The sequence below is a fragment of the Ictidomys tridecemlineatus genome, chromosome 5, assembly GCF_052094955.1.
Source record: "Ictidomys tridecemlineatus isolate mIctTri1 chromosome 5, mIctTri1.hap1, whole genome shotgun sequence".
Taxonomy (NCBI): Eukaryota; Metazoa; Chordata; class Mammalia; order Rodentia; family Sciuridae; genus Ictidomys; species Ictidomys tridecemlineatus.
The window spans coordinates 178,020,285-178,040,723 of record NC_135481.1 but is presented as its reverse complement, the minus strand read 5'-3'; the positions used below and the strand labels follow the sequence as shown (position 1 = coordinate 178,040,723).

Sequence of the window (20,439 nt, the reverse complement as noted above, 5' to 3'; positions counted from 1 at the left end):
GAGAAGGAGGGAGGGAGGGATGCTGTGTGCTGCCAGAGGCTGTGTAGGACTGGCCACATCACTTGATAAAAAACGAGAACATTTCAGGGCAGTGTTGATGAGAGCCACGTGACTCCGGGGGCCTATACTGAGGCCTGCACTGAGCCTTTGGTTTTATGCTCAGGACAAATATGATTAGGTTCCTGGTTTAAAAACCCCACTCTGAAAGGAGGTCAGGGGTGAGGGGTGGAGCCAAGAATCCAGGGTGTCAGAGGAGGCTGCTGTCGTCTGGTGAGAGGTGGTGGTAGCCTTGGTTTCCTTACCTGGAAGGGAGGTCGTGAGGGCTCTATGGAGTTGGATGGGAAAACTTTTGAGAATTGGAAGGGGCCACATAAGTGACAGTTGCTGCTGTGGCCCCAGTCTGCAGTCTGCCTGGTGACCTTGTAGCTGAAACAGGTCCAAGTGGAGGGTGGAGCTTTTTGCCGTCCCCTCCCACACTGTGTCCATTCGGCCTGGAGTCAGCTGGTCATGCCAAAGCTCCATCCAGCTGCACAGTCGCCGCCAGTCTACTGTGGCCCCCACTTCCCTAGACTCCAGGCAGGTGGCCAGAGGCTGCACTTTGCCAACTGTAGCAACAATGAATGTCCCCATGAAGGTCAGTGTCTCTAACAGAAGGAAGAGGCTGACCACACAAGCTTCTCCAGGAAGCTGCAGCTCCAAGGCTTGGTCAAGGCTGCCGTCCCGACACGCTGGATTAACCACCTCCACTGCCTCTTTGCCTTTTCCAAAAAGAATCTCTTTCTTCCTGGCTGAATGACAGAGTGTAAACTAAGAGAGCTGCCTGATGGGTGGAGAGCCGGGAGGCTGTGGGGAAATGGGAAAACTCAGGTTTGGCCTCAGACTGGCTGGAATGGCAGAGTAGCCTGGTTCTTCACTTAACTGCCACGTGGCCTGGATAGGACCCGCGAGTAAGCCTGGCTTGGGGATTAGAGACCCCAATTTAGTCACCCAGGCATGTCTTGGTTCCTCAGATCTCTTGCTCCTGTGGGAGACACATCGTTCCTGGGGACTCTTGTGGTTGCCACTGTCCATTGAGTATGTTTTTGTTGTTAAAGGACCGAGCTCAGAGCATATTCTAAGAAACTGTTTATTCCTCTTCTCTCACCCTGTAGTGGAGCATGTTCTGACGGTCTCATTCCACTTCAGGTTTCGCCTGCTCTGTCCCTGGCCACCTGGCCACCGTACTCCAAAGGGGAGCAGCCCTGGAGCCCTCATGGCTGCCAGTGCGAGGACTGTGGTTTGACTGAGCTGTCCCTGGAGGGCAGCTCTGAGACCAGCACATGGTGCCAGAGAACTTCAGCCCTGTGCCAGTTCTGGGGCCCCAGAGTTGGAGCAGATGCCATCCCATTTGGGTCACATAATAAAGCATGGAGTTAGGGAAGTCTCCTGGTGATGCCTCTTGGGGACAAGCAGGAGCATCAGGGCTTATGGGGTAGGTAGGCATGGTTCAGAGGGCCGCAACTGCCACTGAGCTGGCCAGTGCAGAGCTTCTGTGTGTGGGTGTGTGTGCTAGTGTGTGCATGGGTGTATGTGAGAGAGAGAAAATCCCTCTGGGTCTGGGGAGATGAGGCCTCCTGGCAGAGGTGCTGTGGTGGGAAACTGGAGCTGCTTAGGAAGTGTGTGTGGTTCTGGGGACTGATAGGAGGGGAGAGGCAGGGCCCTCAGCCACTATAGGTGGGGTAGCTTCCAGGAACAGACTTCAGGCATCTGAAAGCACAGAGGGACAGGTAGCCCACCATTGTGTGCAGTAAACACACAATGCTCATGTTTCACAGATGAGGGAAATGAAGTTTAGGAAAAGGAAGTGACTCACTGGAGTCATATAGCCACTTACGGACCCATGCTGTTTCTGCTGCCCCTTACCCACCTTGGCTATGCTCAGAATGGGCAAAGCGGCTATGGGTCTGTAGTTGCAATGTAGGCTGATTTGCAGGGTCTCTGGGAAATCCCATTTCCTCACAGTCAAAAGAGGTTGTCTCAGCCAGCCTGCCAGCAGCCCCAGGTTTCCCCTCAAAAGAGCCAAACTCCAGGCCAGCCTGGCATCCTCTTCCTGGATGCAGGGCACCCACCTAGGATTGATGACACTGAGGACAGCCTGTCCTGGGACATTATCAGGAAACAAGTATTCCCTTCAGAAAAATGCCAAATAATATACACAGAATAGCCCTCTAAGGGGTGCAGCTTAGTTCTTGCCCACTCCCCTTCCCCCAGGCTGAGCTAGACTTAGGGACTCTTTCCTGCTTGGGAGCAAAGAAAGGGAAAAGGGTCATTCTGTGCCCAAGGGCTCCACTGCTGACATGCTGATATTCTTGCTCAGTCACAATATTCAACCCTCAACCCATCTTATATTTTGGGGGGTGGGTACCAGGGATTTGAACACAGGGGCACTTGGCCACTGAGCCTCATCCCCAGCCCTATTTTGTATTTTATTAGAGTCAGGGTCTCACTGAGTTGCTTAGTGCCTTGCCATTGCTGAGGCTGGCTTTGAACCCATCTTATTTTTTAACTTTATTTCAAATTGGAGTTCAGACATCAGTATATTTGCTACTGAATGTCAGCATGTATATCATTAACTAGAGTTCAGTATTTATAATTTACATTTTGCTTATGAAGAATTGACATACAGTAAAAAATGCAAATCTTATATGTGCATTTGCCAAAGCTGCCTTTCACTTACCAGGATATTTTTAAGGTTCATCTACATTGTTAAATGTAACAATAGTTTATTGTGTCTTTAGATAAACTTTTTTATTTTAGAATCATTTTAGAGTCATAGGAAAGTTGCAAAAAGTACAGAGAGGTCAGCCATGCCTCATGCTACTTTCCTCTGTTGTTAACATCTTAAATGACATGGTATGTTTGTCAAAATAAGAACCTATCCTGGGGTGGGCACAGTGGTGCATGATTCTATTCCCAGGGACTCAGGAGGCTGGGGCAGGAGGATGGCAAGTTCAAAGCCAGCTTGGGCAACTTAGTGAGGCCCTAAGCAACTCTGAGATTCTGACTCAAATTTAAAAATAAAAAGGGCCTGAGATGTGGCTCAACAGTAGGTGCACCTGAGTTTAATCTCCAGGGAAAAAAACACAAAAAACCTATCCTGGGATATTACCAGGGTTGATTGGGACTTTTCCACTTTTGTCTGCTTCTAATTCAAGGATGCAAGCCAGGGAGCTACACTGCACTTGAGGCCATTTCTCCCTGGGGTCCTCTGCTCTGTTCCTCACTTGTTCCTTGACAGTCTTGAGGAGCACGGCCAGGTATCTCGTGGAATGTTCCCTCAGGTTAGCTTTGTCTGAGGTTAATTAGATTGGGGTTTGGATTTTTGGAAAGAATGGGCAAGTCATCCTTGCATCCCATGGGGTACAGGGTAGCCCTGTGACCTCAAGCTGATGTCAACCTTCAGCACTTGGTTAAGGTGGTGTTTGCCAGGTTTCTCCACTGAAGAATGACCCTTTTCCCTTTCTTTGCTCACAAGCAGGAAAGAGTCCCTAAGTCTAGCTCACCCTGGGGGCAGGGGAGTGGGCAAGAACTAAGCTGTACCCCTTAGAGGGCTATTTTGGGTATATTGTTTGGCATTTTTCTGAAGGGAATACTTGTTTCTTTTCCCCTGTTTCTTTTCCCCTAATGTTTCAATCATTTATTGGCTGATTGTTTTTTTGGATCTTTTTTTTTTTTTTTTCCGGTACCAGGGATTGAACTCAGGGGCACACAACCACTGAGTCACATCCCCGGCCCTATTTTGTTTTTTATTTAGAGACAGAGCCTCTTGAGTTACTTAGTGCCTCACTTCTGCTGAGGTTGGCTTGGAACTCACAATTCTCCTACTTCAGCTTCCCAAGCCACTGGGATTACAGGCTTGTGCCACTGTGCCAACTGGCTGATTTTTTATTTATTTTTTAATCAAGGAAATACATGTATATAGTTTATAAAGTTAAGGTCATAAGGAAGAAGTAGCTTGGTAAGGTCTTTAACTTGTTCTGGTACTTTTGAATAGAAATGCTTACTCTACTATTTGTATTTTTTATCCTCCAATTTTATGTTACATTATAGGATATGAAATTGCCAATATTCAAACATTTTTAATCTGCAAAAATGGCAGTTTCATGTGTCAGCCTAATTACCTGATGGTTTGACCAAACTTTGCCTTAGCCAGTTAATTTTGTGACACTTGAGGGTTTTTGTTGTTGTGGTTGTTGTTGTGGTTGGTTGGTTGTGCATTATTTGCATCTGCCTCTTATCTAGCTGGCTTAGAGATCAGGCTCCCCTTCCCCAGGCAGGGCATCTTGGGGCCTGGGTGAGAAAGGAGACCCCAAGGTATGATGTTGGCCTTTGCTGTAGTCATTGCTGCTATCACTGAGCTGGGTAGCTGTGGGCACATCCTCACTGCCTGGCATGTCTGCTCGGCTGATCCCTTTGGTAGACTGGGCCCAGGCACATGGACACTAGTTCAGCTCTCCAGATGTACCCTTAGGCCAACTGTTTGAACTCCCCAGAGTCTCAATTTCCCCATTAATAGGGATTTTAAACCTTTCCAGGGAGTTCCTGAGGTGATGGGGTAGTAGTACAGTCCTGAGACTCAGTTGCTCTCAGCCTCTCCCAGCTCTCCTTAGCTGTTCCTGAGTTATCTTCAGGTAAATGAGAAGTGCCCAGGACAGTGTTCTCAGGTCTTGAGGCCTACATCCCAGGCTCAGCTCAAACTATGACTTGCCTCAGGTCCCTGGCCAAATGCCTTCCTTGTTCCAGACCTCAGTCTGTCTGTCTGTGCCAAGAAGCAATTGATATTGACTTTCTGAAAGGCCTCTAAGTACCTGAGAACCACAGTGTCCACAGCAGTAAGCCCTTATTCCCTCATCCTTCAAAACTCCAGGGGTACCAAGGTCCTGGGCAGCTTGGGCTGAATGGAATTATAAAACTTCAGGGTCTAGTGTACAGGGAGCTTGGTAAATCTTTGTTCTTCTCTGGGCCTTGTTGAGGGCCACAGTGGGCTAAGCTGCTGTACTGTTTTTGATTCTGTGGCCCAATATGGAAACTGAGCTGGGCACAGAGATCTTAGTAGCACAACCACTCAGGGCCTTGTCCTGATGGAGCTAGTCACACAGCTGAATGTAAAATTGCAATTTGAGTGATTTGTGCTAGCAAATAAGAGGTTAATGGGGCCAGGCCCTAATCTGAAGGGTAAGTGACCCTTCCTGAGGCCTGAAGGACAAATAGCTATTGACTAGATGAAAGCGAGAGAAATGTTTTCCTCTAAACAGCAAAGATCCTGCAGCAGAGTGAGGTGGTACAGGGAGAGGGTGATGCATGTGTGCAGGAAGGGACCAGCTACAAGACCTCAGAGCCCCAGAGGCTGATCTTCACCTAAGAGCCTGGGCAGGGGCTGGGGATGTGGCTCAAGCGGTAGCGCGCTCGCCTGGCATGCGTGCGGCCCGGGTTCGATCCTCAGCACCACATACCAACAAAGATGTTGTGTCCGCCGAGAACTAAAAAATAAATATTAAAAATTCTCTCTCTCACTCTCTCTCCTCTCTCACAAAAAAGAGCCTGGGCAGCCTTTAGAGGAATTTAAGCTGGGTAGTAACATGATCAGATTTGTGTTTTCAAAAGTTCCCTCTGGCTGCCAGGGAACACAGTACAAAGACAGGCAGCAGGGAATCCAGGGACGAGGCTTTGTTGATGTCTAGGAGATGACTGACAGATGCCTTGTCCAGGGTAGTGGCTGTGAGGATGCATACGAATGGTGGGTCTGAAGGTACAGGAGGTAGAACTGTCAGGCCTTGGTGTCTTGGTATATGGGAGAAGTGCCAAGTGAATTTGTGGCCTGGGCTCCTGGATGGAGGATGGAGACACAGGTACCCAGGAGGAAGAGCAGGTTTGCCCAGGGAATGTGAGGAGTGTGATGGGGGACCTGGTGGGTGAATGTACCTGTGGGCACCAAGAGGGGGCCACTGGTTTCATATATACTGGTCTGGAATCTAGAGGCCAAATTTTGGGATAGAGGGGTGAACTGGAAGGGGAGCAGGTAGCAGAGTATACACAATTGCTGAGGGCCCAGAAAGATTTTTCAGGTCAAGTGTGGCTTCCCTAGGCAGGGCCTTGGTTCTTGGTCCAGGGACAGGCTGGGATTTTGACAGGAAATGCCAGGCAGGTGCTCCCATGTCTCCCAACAGCTGTCCAACCCCACAGGAGCCCTGATTCAGGGAGATGTCCTACAGCTTCTCACACCCTCTTTCTCCTCCCAGATCCTGCTCATTTCTGATTACTTCTATGCCTTCCTACGGCGGGAGTACTACCTCACACACGGTCTCTACTTGACGGCCAAGGACGGCACAGAGGCCATGCTTGTGCTCAAGTAGGCCTGGTGGGGCTCAATGCTGCACAGAGACTTCAACAAGCAAGGGCCAGAAGCTGGGCCAGGCTCCATATCCAGAAGTGCCAGCAGGCAAGTCCTCTAGCAAAAGAGGTTCGAGTCCAGGGACCCAAATCACTGGCATCAAAGAGGGCCCATGGCTGGCAGCAAGGCCTGTGGGGAACAGCTGGAAGTACCCGCACTTGGACCCCTACTTTGTGGCCCTTCACCCCAAGGAGTCCCCTCCCAGGCAGGAAGGGGGAAAAAGGTGAGCAGTGCTTGATAGGTTGTGGCTACTTAATAAATAAAATGTTTTGTTATAAAGATATTTACCCTGGGACCACATCCATATCACACTTAGGCCAGGAGATGGGAGAGTTGGCCTCTAATATTGCTGCGGAGCACTCATACCGGTGTGGGCTTCTAAAAGAAACAGGAAGTCCACAGAGCACAAGTGTGCCTGGGGGCTGATTAGTGTGCCACCCAGCAGCCCTCCCTAATCCCAAGCAAACAGCTGGAGGCAAAGGGCCAGGCAGGCCTGAGCAATCTTTATTCTGCAGAGGGACAATGACCACAGATCCATACACCATGAGGAGATGGGGGAGCCAAGAGCCAGTCTTTCAGGGGTGGACAGTTCCAGGCAGGGGGGCAGAGCCACAAGTGGGTGAGGGGCAGGTGGGCGGACTGGCAGGGGCCTAAAAAAAAAGACAAACCACACAGCAGGGGTGCTGGGGGCCACTCCCCACCCTCCCCCAAGCCAGCCAGTACCCAGGGGGTCAACCCTAACAACACTGGCCTTGAGCCTACCCAGGGCAGAGCTGGTTGGTGCCCCCTAACTAAGGGCCACACCCCTGCCCAGCCCCCCAGGGGCAGAAGCAGCTCAGTTCAGGAGTCAGGAGCTCCCTGGGCAGAGCCTGACCGGGCCCCCCACTCCCAGGCCATTCCCCCCCTACTGCTAGCTCAGAAGCCGAAGGTTTCCTGGGAGGCGTAGACCATGTAGAGGAATCCATCCTCATCCTTTTCCTGCTCGTAGATGTCCGCGATGGGTGTGGACACGCTCACCATGCTGTGCTGGTTCACCAGCAGGAAGAAGGCCTGCGTGGGGTTCAACTGCAGGCGGCGCCTGAGGGGGCAGGAGGGCATGCTTGTGATGGCCAGACCCTTTCTTTCCAATGATCCAAGTCCCCAGCTTCCCACCCATTCAGCCCCTCCTACAGGCTTTCACCTAGTGCCGACCTTGACCTTTCCCAGTTTTCTAGCACAGGGGCCCAGCTCCCTGCCCGGTAGACCCTGACCCCACTCACATCCCTGGTCAGCGGGGACCCAGCCCCGAACCCCCAAGCAAGTGCCCCTGTGGCCACTGCCCACACACCGGATGATCTTGACCAACTCGCTCATGTTGACATGGTCCGGGACCAGGAACTTGGTCTTGTCCAGGACAGGCAGCTGCTTCTCTCCCTTGTAGCGCTCAATGATCACCTGGGGGTGGGGCGGGCGGGGACGCGTGAGCCCGGGGCGGGGCTTGGGCGGGGCGGGGCCGGGGGCGCGGGACTCACCGGGATCTTGCTGGGGTGCTGGTCGCGGATCTGCTGCACCTCCTTACAGCGGTCGGCTGCGGACGGCGGTCAGCGTGAGGCCGGACGGGCCTAGGCCCTCTTCGCGGCTCCGCCCCGTCGGTCCCCAAGGGGCGGCTCCGGGCCCGCCCCAGCACCCTCCCCCGGGGCCGTCGGCCTCGCAGCCCCGTGGCAAGGGAACTCGGGGGGTAGAGAGGCACTCCCGCCCGGCAGAGTGACCTCCCAACCCGGGGTCTAGCCAGAGCCTGACGTCACGGGGCTGACGTCACCTGCGGCAGTCGGGGTCGGTTGGGTCGGCCGCCTTCCCCCCTCACAGGTCGCCCACAGGGCCTCACCGAAGCTCCGCCGCTGCTTGAAAGGCCGGTCCGAGGGCATCGCGCGGACCCGGCGGGGCGCGCAGCTGGGGATCCGGGGCGCGCTGCTTAGGGATGTGGCTGCGGTTCGGGGCTCCGGGGGCTCCGGGGCTCGCGCTCAAGGGCTCCGGGGCTCGCGCTGAGCCCGGCGGCGGCGGCTGCGGGAGGTAACTCGCCCGGGTGACGTCAGGTCACAACATTCCTTAAAGGGGAGGCCGGCGCGCAGCTCCCATTGGGCCGACGCAAAACCCGCCCGCCCGGATCCGTGACGTCACGGCGCAGAGAGCCTGGATTCCCGGCGCGGGACGCGAAGGGGCGGATCTCCAGGGCGCGTCACAGTCCCGTGACGTCACGGCCGGCGCGAGCAGCTACCCCGGCCCAAACTGAAGTGAGCCCCGCAGCGGAGCGCGCGAGGAGCTGCTTTCTGCCTCCCACCGAATACTGTTCTGAGTCTCTGAGATCCTGGAGTGGGCCTCGGCAGCCTGCACCTTCACCAGCTACCCTTCACCTTCACCAAGCGTAGCAATAGGGAACAAAAAGAGGCAGTAGACCTGCAGAAAGAGCAGGACTTAAGAAAAGAACACCAGGCTTTAAAAGAATTCTAGAATAGAGCCATAGAAATCCACATCTCAAGGAGTGAAGTAAGAAAGTGGATCCAACACGGCAGAAGAGAAGAATCACTGAACTGGAGGCCACATCCACTTACCCAGAGAGGAAAGGTGATGGAGAATAAGTAAGAGAAGTGGCAGGATTAAAAAGGAGGTCCCGTGGGGGTTCCAGAAGGAAAGGATAGACTGTGGAAAGGTAGTCCTAAAGGATTTCGAAAACTTGTTTAAAGACTCAGATCTTCACAAAAAAATCCAGCGCAGGATAAATAAAAACATCTGCACATTTTGCAGTGAATCTGCCGAACTCCAAAGGCTAAGGGTCCCCTGCACCCAGCCCTGGCCCCGGGGGGTTGGACCAAGTGGTGATCTACCATTGAGCTACAACACAAGCCCTTTTTGAGACAGGGTCTTGCTAAATTGCCAAGGCCAGCCTCGAATTTGCAACCCTCATGCCACAGGGTGGATTAACTAAAAAATTGCACCAACAAACATCAGACTTCTCAGCAGCAAATACAGAAGCCAGAATAAAATGCTATAGTATCTTCAAATCATTACAGGAAAATACTGGCACCAATTGTTAATCCATGATCTTAAGTGTTAGGGAGAAAAAAAATTACAAAAGAACATTACTGAAATATTTTTTTTTAAGAATCTATTTCAGCCGGATGCTGCGGTGCACACTAGTAATCCCAGTGATTAGGAAGTTGAGGTAGGAGGGTGGCAAGTTCAAGGCCAGCTTCAGCAATTTATAGTGAGGACCTAAGCAACTTAATAAGACCCTGTCTCACAATAAAAATAAAAAAGGCTGGGGGGCTGGGGGGCTGGGGATGTGGCTCAAGCGGTAGCGCGCTCTTCTGGCGTGCGTGCGGCCGGGGTTCGATCCTCAGCACCACATACCAACAAAGATGTTGTGTCCGCTGAGAACTAAAAAATAAATATTAAAAATTCTCTCTCTCTCTCTCTCTCTCTCTCTCTCTCTCTCTCTCTCTCTCTCTCCTCTCTCACTCTCTCTTTAAAAAAAAAAAAAGGCTGGGGATGTGGCTCAGTGGTAAAGCACCCCTGGGTTCAATTCCCAGTACCCAAAATAAACTGGAATATACTTCAGCTTGATACAGTGGTGCATCTCAGTGATTATAATCTCAGTGACTTGGAGGCTGAGGCAGGAGAATGGCAAGTACCAGACTAGCCTTGGCAGCTTAAAGAGTCTGTGACTATATATATATGGAGGGTGTAGCTTGCTTAGTGGTAGAGCATCAATGGGTTCAATATCTATTACCCACCCCCAAAAAAAGGACAGACATGTAGGTCTAAAAGGAAGACATTAGATGGAAAATGAGCAAATAAAATGATAAACATGTAGGTAAATCTAAACAAACAATATGGATTGTGAATAGAAATGATTACTTTGTGGGGTACGAAAAACTCCTTCGAGATCCTGGTTCAATCCTCAGCACCATATAAAAATAAATAAGTGAAATAAAGATATTGTGTCCAACTACAATTTTTTTTTAAAGAGAGAGTGAGAGAGGAGAGAGAGAGAGAATTTTTTAAATATTTATTTTTTAGTTCTTGGCGGACACAACATCTTTGTTGGTATGTGATGCTGAGGATCGAACCCGGGCCGCATGCATGCCAGGCGAGCGCGCCACCGCTTGAGCCACATCCCCAGCCCCTCCAACTACAATTTAAAAAAATATTTTTAAAAACCCCAAGGTATATGGGACCAACACTAGACTGGAAAGAGCAATAGAGTAAAGTGTTTTAGGGAGCCTGATTTGAGAAAGGATAAAGATGTTGATTATTGTCTGGCTTAGTCAAGTGTGTGTTTCCCACTTAAGGATCACTGAAAGATATAGACGGAAAGTATGACTCCAAGGCAGAAAAGCTATAAGGATAGTAAAGACCATTAAAAATATAGCAGAAAGGACTGGGAATGTGGCTCAGGGGTTTGATTGAATGTGGCCCTGGGTTTGATTCCCAGAACCACAAAAATAAACAAATGGCACCAAAAGTAAAAAGCTAGGAAATTCTGTACAGAGAAAAACTAACAAAAAGCATACCTATAGAAAAATCAGGTCTGGGGATGTAGTTCAACAGTAGTGCACTTGCTTAGCATGCATGAGGCCTTGGATTCAAGCCCCAGGAACCACCCCTGCCCCCCAAAAAAACAATAGGCCTTATTGGTAAATGACATTTTCTTTTCTTTCTTTCTTTCTTTTCTTTTCTTTTTTTTTTTTTTTTGTTTTTGGGATTGAGTCTGGGGCCACCTTACCGCTGAGCTAGATCCCAAACCCTTTTTGTTTTTAAGTTGGATGCAAGGTCTTTCTAAGTTGCTAAGGCTGGCCCCAAATTTGGAATCTTCCTGCCTCAGCCTCCTGAGACACTGTGACTTCAGGAATGTGCACCAGGTCTGGCAAGGACATTCATTAGGAGGGATTAAGACAGCCACTGCAAAATGATGAAAGGGATAGTTCTTAGTTCTGAATGTATATGTTCCAGGTTTTAAAAATGAGGGTGAAATACATAGAAAAAGACAGAATATACAGCAAAATGAGAGGATACAAGAGAAATTGCCAAGTCCATCACAGTGGGAGAATTAAGACTTTTTTTTTTTAAAGAATTTAACCTTTATTTATTTGTTTGTTGTTTATTTTTATGTGGTGCTAAGGATCGAACCCAGGGCCTCACCCATCCTAGTCAAACTCTCTACCACTAAGCTACAACCCCAGCCTCAAATTAAGACTTTTTTGAATAATGAATAGACCAAATAAGAGATGTAGACAATTTTAATACCATCAATAATCCTGATCAGTGGATCTCTACAGAATCCACATATTACTTTCAGATACAAGAATTATTTACAGCTGGGCACGGTGGTGCACACCTATAATCCCAGTGGCTTGGGAGGTTGAGGCAGGAGAATCATGAGTTCAGAGTCAGCCTCAGCAATTTATGAACTTAGCAACTCAGTGAGACCCTGTTTCTAATAAAAACATTAAAAAGGGCTGGATGTGAGCACCCCTGGGTTTAATGCTCAGTACCAAAAAAAAAAAAAAAAAAAGAAGAAGAATTTACAAAAAAAGACCCAACTACTAGACTCCAAGACAAAAACAAATATAAAATAGTAAATTTTATACAGACCATAATTTTTGACTACAGACAAGAGCCAAATAAGCTCTAAAAATTTGGAAATTTAAACCTACTTTGAAATAACCCTCTTTACGCAAAGATGAAAATCATAAAAATGAGAAACATGTAACTTAAACAAAAATGACTAGACAGCTGTGGTTGTGGTTCAGTGGTAGAGCACTTGCCTAGCATGTGTGAGGTATTGGGTTTGATTCCCAGCACCAATATAAATAAAAAAGGTACACTGACAACCATATATATATATAATGACTATACAGCTAGGCACAGTGGCCCATGTCTGTAATCCCAGTGGCTTGGGGGAATGAAGTAGGAGCATCTCAAGTTTAAGACCAGCCTCAGCAATTTTGCAAGGCCCTAAACAATGAAAGACTGTGTCTCAAAATTTAAAGTAAAAAGGGCTGGGATGTGGCTCAAAAAGTATACATATTAATAACTTGGATGGGGCCAGGCATAGTGGGACATGCCTGTAATCCCTGCAGATTATAGGCTGAGGTTTGAGGATTGCGAGTTCAAAGCCAGCCTCAGCAAAAGCAAGGTGCTAAGCAATTCAGTGAGACCGGTCTCTAAATAAAATACAAAATAGGGTGGGCTTCAGTGGGAGAGTGCCTCTGAGTTCAATCCCTGATACCTTCCCTCCCCCCCCCAAAAAAAAACAAACTTGGAGACAACTTAAATAGCATTTAGAAAATTTATAGCCTTGTTATTGATATGGTATTAGATAAGAAAAAAATATCACTGGGTGCAGTGATGCATTCCTGTAACCCTAGCAGCTTGGGAGGCTGAGGCAGGAGGATCTCTGGTTTAAAGCCAGCCTCAGCAACTTAGCAAGGTCCTGAGCAATTTAGCAAGACCTTATCTTGAATTAAAATGTAAAAAATGGTTTTGAGGAGGACTGGCGATATAGCTCAGTTGGTAGAGTGCTTGCCTCACATGCACAAGGCCCTGGGTTCAATCCCCAGCCCGTGGGGAAAAAAAAGTCTGGGGATATGGCTCAGTGGTACAGCACCACTGGATTCAATCCTTGCTACCAAAAAAAAAAAAAAAGAAAAGAAAAGAAATGAGCAGACTATCAATATAAACTCAAAGCAAGTGGAAGGAAGGTAATAATGAGCAGAAAGTGATTACATAGAAGACAAAAACACTAGCATGGACCACAAGATATATCTGGGAATTTGAAAAGACCAATAAACACAGTGCAAAAGTGATGTCCTTGTAGATAACAGATGTCCTTTAAATAGAGATACAGCAGAAATGACAAGAATATTATGTTTTATGTCAATAAATTTGTTATTTAAAAAAAATTTGTAGTTGTAGATGGACATAATGCCTTTATTTTATGTATTTATTTTTATTTGGTGCTGAGGATTAAACCCAGTGCCTCACACATGCTAGATAAGTGCTCTACCACTGAGCCCCAGCCTCAGTCCCTTTAGCATTTTTAGAAAAGCAAAAAATCAGTACTCGCCTAACTGTATCTATAATACTAATGGGATTCATTTAAATATCTTGCTGTGGTTTCCATAACTACACTCTTCCAATGAAAGGGTGAGCAAAGTTCCTTTAAAGTGTCAGATAGTAAAGATTTTTAGGCTTTGCAGGTCACCAGATCTCTGATTTTTGTTCATTTGGTTTTGTTTTTTTTGGCTTTGCTGAGGATTGAACCCAGGGCCTCACATCTGAGAGGCACTCTACTACTGAGCTACACCCCAGCCCAAGCCTCTGGATTTGCTGCTGCATCCCAATAAAACCTTATTTGCCAGGAGACAGACATGTCCCGGGGTCTCAGTTTACTCTTGGCCCAAAGCTGTGTGTCAATATAGACAAACTTCACATTGTCACAGGACACTGAGTAGAATCAGAGCCATTAGGGGCAGCAGAAAGAACTGGGTCAGCCATGGCCTTGGGGAAGTGGTTCCACCTGTCTTTCATCAGGCAGCCCTGACCTGGCGCTGGCGCTGGAGCTGGGGAGGAGGGCTAATCCCCTACACCCTAAGGTGTGCCCTCGTCCTTCTCACTTGACCTCAGCAGGCTGATCCCTCTAGGCTCTGGTTTCCCTGCTCACTGGCCCCTGGGCTGCCCCATCTAACTGAATCCCATGGTGTGGCCTGGCTTCCATGTCTCTACTTGACTGCCTAACAGAAACCCTAAACTTGCCCTGCCCAGAACAAATCCATGATTTCCACCCAAAAGTGTTCCAGTTGTAATCTTTTCTGTCTCCATTTTTTAGGTCAAAAACCTCAGAATCATCCGTGACCCCTTCCTTTCCTTTCCCACTCCCACCTACCTCACACCCAGTCCATCCTCAAATCCAGTGATTCCACCTCCACCATTGCCATCCAGGCCAGAGCCGCCACCTTCTCCTCTTGGGTGCCCCTGCTCTGGCCTTGCCTCCGTCAGTCTGGCCTGACTGCAATGACAAGAGCAATCCTGTGCCCGCAGGACAGGCTTATGCCATCCCTGCACCCAACTCATGCAGAGTAAAGCCAAGGGATGGTGGGGGTGCACGAGGCCCACGGGATCCAGCCCACAGCTCCCCTGGCCTCGTCTACTCACCGAGCCTTCTTGGCTTCAGCCTGGAATATTCTTCCAAAATCTCTGTGTGATTCATCCCTTCACCTTCTTCAGGTCTTGCAAGGGTCAACTGTGGTTTCAAGGAGAACTTCTCAAATGGTCTAATGTAATTGCACTCAACATAAAGTTTTTGAGATTCATTCACTTTAGGCTGAGCACTGTGGCATAGGCCTGTAATTCCAGCTACTCAAGAGGCTGAGGCAGGAGGATGGCAAGTTCCAGCCAACCTCAACAATTTAGTGAGATCCTGTCTTTAAAAAAAAAAAAAAAAAATGGGCTCAGGGTGAGTTAGCCCAGTGGTGGGATATCTCAGTAGTAGAGCAAATCCTCCTCCTCCGCCACCACCATCTCTGAGGCAGCGGATCATTTCCTCAACCTGCCCACGAGGTTCCTTCGAATGGACATGGACGTACCAGATTGTTTATTCAATCTTCCATTGATGGTTAACTGAGCTGATTTCAGTTTGGGGCAACTGTGAACAAAGCTGCTGTGAACATTTCCTGTGACAGTCATCGTGTGATATATTTCTTTTGTTTCACTTGGACATACCTAGGAATTGCTGGGTTGTTGGGCAGGAGTGTTTACCAGCCATTTTTCCAGAGCATTTTCCCACTTTTGGCACCTGTCAACAATATATGGGAATTCTAGTTGCTTTGTATCTTTGTCACTGTTCAGTGTTGTCATTCCCTTTATTTTATCCATTTTGTTGTGTCTAGTGGTATCTCATTGTGGTTTTAAATTTAATGTCATGTTATTTTTGAAAACTTTCTTTTCTTTTTCTTTTCCATTAAAAGGCAAGCCCCTATGGCCAAGGTGATTGATTGACTGACTGATTGATTGATTGCAGTGCTGGGATTGGAACTCAGGGCCTATATGTGCTAGGCAAGAACTCTGCCACTGTACTACATCTCTAGTCCCCAAGCTTTTCTAGATGCTTGGATCCTGCTCTATCCCAGCACCAAGACAGGGTGTGGCACATGGCAGGTGCTCAGTAAATATCCTTTGAGTGAATAACCTTTCCTCTGGATGCCTACAGTGTCATCTTTGCTTTGCCACTGGGTGTGTCTCCCATGCAGACCATGTTCAGGGACTGAGTCTGTGGCAAGTATAGCTGCTGGGTGCTGAGAAACAGGTGTGGGAGTTTCAGCTCTGAGAAGCTTCTGGCCCTTGGTCAAGCATGCTCCTCGCAGCTCCACTCCTACCCTCTCATTCCTGCTATTCTGTGGCTCCTGACTTGGACACATGAGCCTGAGTAAAAGCAGACAGCTGGCCTTGGCTGGGCTGTCACATGAAGGTGAAGTACCACTGGCCTGGGTAGCCACTGATGACAGTGTGATCTCACAGGTCACACAGTTCCTTGGAGTCTGTTTGCTTGTTTGCACTAAGGCAGGAAGGCCAGAGTCAGACCTGGATCTAAGGCAGCTTCACCATTTACTGAATAAATTTGAACATGTCTTTCACTATGGAAGCCCGATTCTTCACCTGAAAATGGAGACAGTATCCAAACCTACCTCTGAGGTTGAAATCAGGGCACAACTTAGAAGGCCTGGGGTCTTGGGAGAGACAGGAATCAGCTGGACCAACTTGGGCATCGCCCATGTGATGTCTTATTTAAGGTGATGATCTCCCTTGTAAAATGGGCTTCCACTGGGAGGACCCAAGAGCTTTGGTGTTTGAGTCAGGGTCATTATCTCTGAGTAAGTACGTTGCTGTTTACAGACTCCAAGTGGGATTTTCCAAAGATCAGAGGAATTAAGACCCATGCAGGGGTCCTCAAACCTCAAGCTCAGACTCTGGCTTCACTGGGCAGGTGGAGGCCAAGACCATCAACCCCACTGCCACAAGCTTCAGGAGGCCTCCACCAGCTGGCTCTGGTCCCTCCAGCAACTCTGGCCTCCCTCGTTCTAACCCATCTCCCCAGGGAGGGGGCCAGTGTGCCACCCCCACGCTCCAGTGTCCTCAAGCCCCGCCTTCCCCCATATCGGTCCTCTGAGCTGTCAGTCACCTGGGGAGGCTGCCTGTGCTCAGCTGTGCTCAGCCACCCCTGGGAGCCTGTGCCATCTGTGCTCTGGCTGACTCCAGCCTGTCCCTCCAGGCTTCAGGTCGAGGCCCTGCCTCTTGAACAAAGGTCGCCTCAGCATTGGGGTTCCTCAATCTCGGCACATTAAAAGAAAGTCACTGTCTTCGCCCAGACCAGGGCCTCCAGCCAATCCCCACGCCCCAGTCCCATCCCAGCAGCTGACCAGACTCAGCGGACTGCCATGCCCCGTCCCCACGCGCCAGTCAGCCGCTATCCCAGGCCTCCAGCCCATCTGGACCTCCCTCGTGTCTCCACTCTCACTCCCCGGCAGGCCACGGTCGCCCCAGCCGCCGAGGCGAGCCACCGCGCGTGCCCTCTCCGTCACTCGTGCGCCCGGCACAGGCTCCACATCCCAAGCCCTGACTCTGTTGCTGCGTAAACCTGGCAGAGCCCCAGCCCTGGCTGAATTCCGCGGTGCGTCTCCTCGACCTCAGGCCCCAGGATGCAGGAGCCCCATGGCCGCCCAGCCCGCCTCGCCCTCGGTCCGCGGCTCCTTCGCGGCCGCCAGCCCCTTCACGCGGGCCCTGGTGCCAGCCTTCCTCACTCTTGGCCTCTGCTGCTCTGGGAGGCCACCCAGCGCCCCCACCTCACACCCCCGGCCGACCTCCCCACTTGGTACTGGCCGCTTCTCCCCTGGGCATCCGCTCCCGATCCCGCTGCAGTGGCTCTTCCATCCCCACCGTCGCCCTTCTCAAGAGCCACAGAGTCCTCAATCCTCAGGTCCCGTGACCACTTCCTCCTTGAAATCCTCGATCCTCAGGCTTCGGTGACAGAGGCTACTATCCCATCCCTCCTGAATGTCCTTTAGGGCAGCCGCGCCCCCCAATAGAGGACTTGGTTTCCCAGTTTCCATGCAGTTAGGATGGGCGAGTGGTTAAACTCTGGTCAGTAAGCATCAGTGGAAAGTGTTGTGCGAAATTCTGGGAAATCTCCTTAAAGAGTATTTCCTTCTCCACCCCAGCCTCCATCAGCTGCCTGGAATTTGAATGTGAGGTCTGGGGTTTCAACAGCTATCTTGGAGGTAGCGGAACTAGAAGCTGAAATGAACCTGGGCTCTGGACTACTGACCGGATCAACTTTGGTCCTGTTTAAACCAGTTTTTCTGGGTTTTCTGAGGCTGAACTACACCCTAAGTGAAACTTCTGTGACCACCAAGTCTTCTCACTGCTGCGCTCCTACAAGAGTCGAGAGATGAAGCTATCAGGTGCTGCTTTCAGACCCCATTTCTCCTCCCTCTCTTCCTTCTTTCACTCTGATGAATTCCTCTGAAGTCCCTTGACTTTAAATACCAATCACAGAGGCCTGGGGTTGTGGCTCAGAGGTAGAGCGCTCACCTGGTATTCCTGAGGTACTGGATTTGATCCTCAGCACCACATAAAAATAAAATTTATTGTGTCTACCTATAACTAAAATAAATAAATAAATAGGCGAATAACTACACATCTGCATGTCCAGCATGAACCCTCAGAATAGTGTACTCAGCAATTCACTCAACACATCTCATTAGACATATTGGTAACTAATGGCTTCAATTAAGCAGGCCACTTTGTTTCCTTCTACTCCTTCAAAATCCCCCAGTCATTCCCATCTCCGTAACTGAAGTACCTGGTTGCCAACAAGCACTCTGGAATCTTCCTCCATGTCTAACATCATGGTCAACACCAAGTCCTGACACACTTCTGAAGGCCCCACTTCTGGGCCATGAAACCTCTCTTGTCCAAGTCACCTCCAGTTCTCACTGCCTAACTGGGCTCCTGCTTCCCTCAACCCTGCATTCTCCACTAAACTCCCAGGATGTAAAACACATGTTCATCTTCAAAGATAGGAGGAGACTTCACAGAGATCTGTCATGCTTGTGGTGGCTTCCCTTTGGGTAATGCTCCAGTTCTCCAGGGAGTTGTAGATAATTCTCTTCACTCTTCAGTTACTTTATTGGAAAAGGGCTGGGAGGCACCAGTTTACAAGCATATTGTTAGATTTTTATTAAAAACTTGTATCAAAAAAATCAGGCATGGTGGCATATACCTGTAATCCCAGCAATTTGTGATCCTCTTGCCTCAGTCCCCTGAGTTACTGGGATTACAGGTGTGCACCACCAAGCCCAGCTGGGATTTCCTTTTAATTGTATAACTTTTATTTTCCGGTGCAGATACTAAATTATCTTAAAATCTCTGGAGAACCAAAACCTCCTCTTATATATTCAGATACATCAGACAGCCTATTATTTTTCTCTTCTTGGAAACATTTCCCCTTTGCACTTACTCTCTGGGCTTATTGCCCAGTGCTCTTCACCATTGCTCGGAAGCTTCCCTTGTCTGCCATGCTTTGAGTCTCTGATTGCCTGGATTCTGTATCTGCTTGCTTTGCTTTATTCCCTTGCTTTAATGAAGTACATATTCCAGTAGCTTCCTGAGAAAAGGTGCATGGGGGATGAAGACATGCAGACTTGTCAGTCTGAGAATATTTCACTTAAAATGACTGGGCTGAGAACTTCAGGTTGTCTTTTTTCCCTCCAGAAGTTTGAGGGCAGAAACTACCTATTTCTAGTGATGCTGTCAGAATTGCCTTAAAAAAACTGGGGATTGAATCCAGAGGCTTTGTTGTTGTTTTGCTTTGAACCACATCCTCAGCCTTTTATTATTTTGAGATAGGATCTCACTAAATTGATCAGGGGCTAAATTGCTGAGGCTGGCCTGGGATTACAGAGGTGTGCACCACTGTGCATGGCTGCCATTTCAGTCTTTAATCTTGTGTGCCCTGTCCACCATGTTCCGAGATTTCATGATAATGGGATTGGCATTTTTTTTTTTTTTTTGGTGGGTTCCAGGGATTGAACTCAGGCGCACTCAATCACTGAGCCACATCCCCAGCCCTATTTTGTATTTTATTAGAGACAGGGTCTCACTGAGTTGCTAATTGCCTCACTTTTGATGAGGCTGGCTTTGAACTCTCGATCCTCCTGCCTCAGCCTCCGGAGCCGCTGGGATTACAGGCATGTACCACCATGCCTGGCTTGGCCTAGGTCTTTTTTTTTTTTTTTTTAAAGCAATTATTCTGGACTCTCAGGACTTTTATTCTAGTAATTCCTATTTTTAGCTCTAGGAATTTTTCTTATAGTCTTTCATTTATAAATTTTATCTTTTCTTTCTGGAACCCCTGTTAATCAGAGGTTGAATATCCCAGACTGATCCTTTAATTTTCTCAACTTTTCCATTTTCTCTCGTGTCTAAGGTTGGGAAATTTCAACTTTATCTTGAGACTCTTCTGTTGAATTTATTCCCCTCATATTTTTAGTTGTTCATGAGTTCTCTCCTGTCTCTGGGTAAGTGGTTGTGGCCCCTGTTCTCTTAACTGTGGACTACATGGCCCTGGCAGTGGTCTACCACCCTCATGACATGTCACAAAAACCTGAAAACTAATGGTCAGAGCTTATTCTCAGGAACTGGACATGGTAGGCATTCACTAAATACCTGTTGAATGAACAACCAAATAAAGCATGGTATAGTAAAGGAAGATTATTATAAAATAAGAACAAGATATATGTAATCTGTTCTTTGCTCATGTTTTCCCTAAATATATAGGAAAAACTAAAGAATATAAAAGTATTCGAGTATGATGGTGCATCCCTGTAATTCTAGCAACTTGGGAGGCTGAGGCAAGATGATCACAAGTTTCAAGGCCAGCTTAAGACAATTTAGTGAAATCGTCTCAAAATAAC

The 20,439-nt window shown here is 48.6% G+C and overlaps 2 protein-coding genes and 1 long non-coding RNA gene across 3 annotated transcripts in view; 2 read left to right on the top strand and 1 right to left on the bottom strand.

The window, feature by feature from the left end:
* Positions 1–6,713, top strand: part of Pigu (phosphatidylinositol glycan anchor biosynthesis class U) — a 91,137-nt gene extending 84,424 nt beyond the window's left edge. Inside the window, exon 12 of the mRNA XM_005329909.3 lies at positions 6,279–6,713. Within this exon, the coding sequence (XP_005329966.2) occupies positions 6,279–6,392 (114 nt within the window). The 3' untranslated portion in view covers positions 6,393–6,713. The remainder of the gene's footprint in view (positions 1–6,278) is intronic.
* Positions 6,714–6,912: 199 nt separating this feature from the next.
* On the bottom strand, positions 6,913–8,493 carry Map1lc3a (microtubule associated protein 1 light chain 3 alpha). Its single transcript, XM_005329911.5, has 4 exons — positions 8,295–8,493; positions 7,942–7,997; positions 7,758–7,864; positions 6,913–7,508 (listed from the first exon to the last, which is right to left on the bottom strand). The coding sequence occupies exons 1-4, from the start codon at positions 8,332–8,334 to the stop codon at positions 7,346–7,348; spliced, it is 366 nt and encodes a 121-aa protein (XP_005329968.1). The 5' UTR covers positions 8,335–8,493; the 3' UTR covers positions 6,913–7,345.
* A 102-nt stretch (positions 8,494–8,595) lies between these two features.
* The window catches only part of LOC120886756 (uncharacterized), a 19,570-nt gene continuing 7,726 nt past the window's right edge, over positions 8,596–20,439 (top strand). The window contains exon 1 of the long non-coding RNA XR_005729861.2: positions 8,596–17,925. This is a non-coding gene — a long non-coding RNA (uncharacterized LOC120886756). The remainder of the gene's footprint in view (positions 17,926–20,439) is intronic.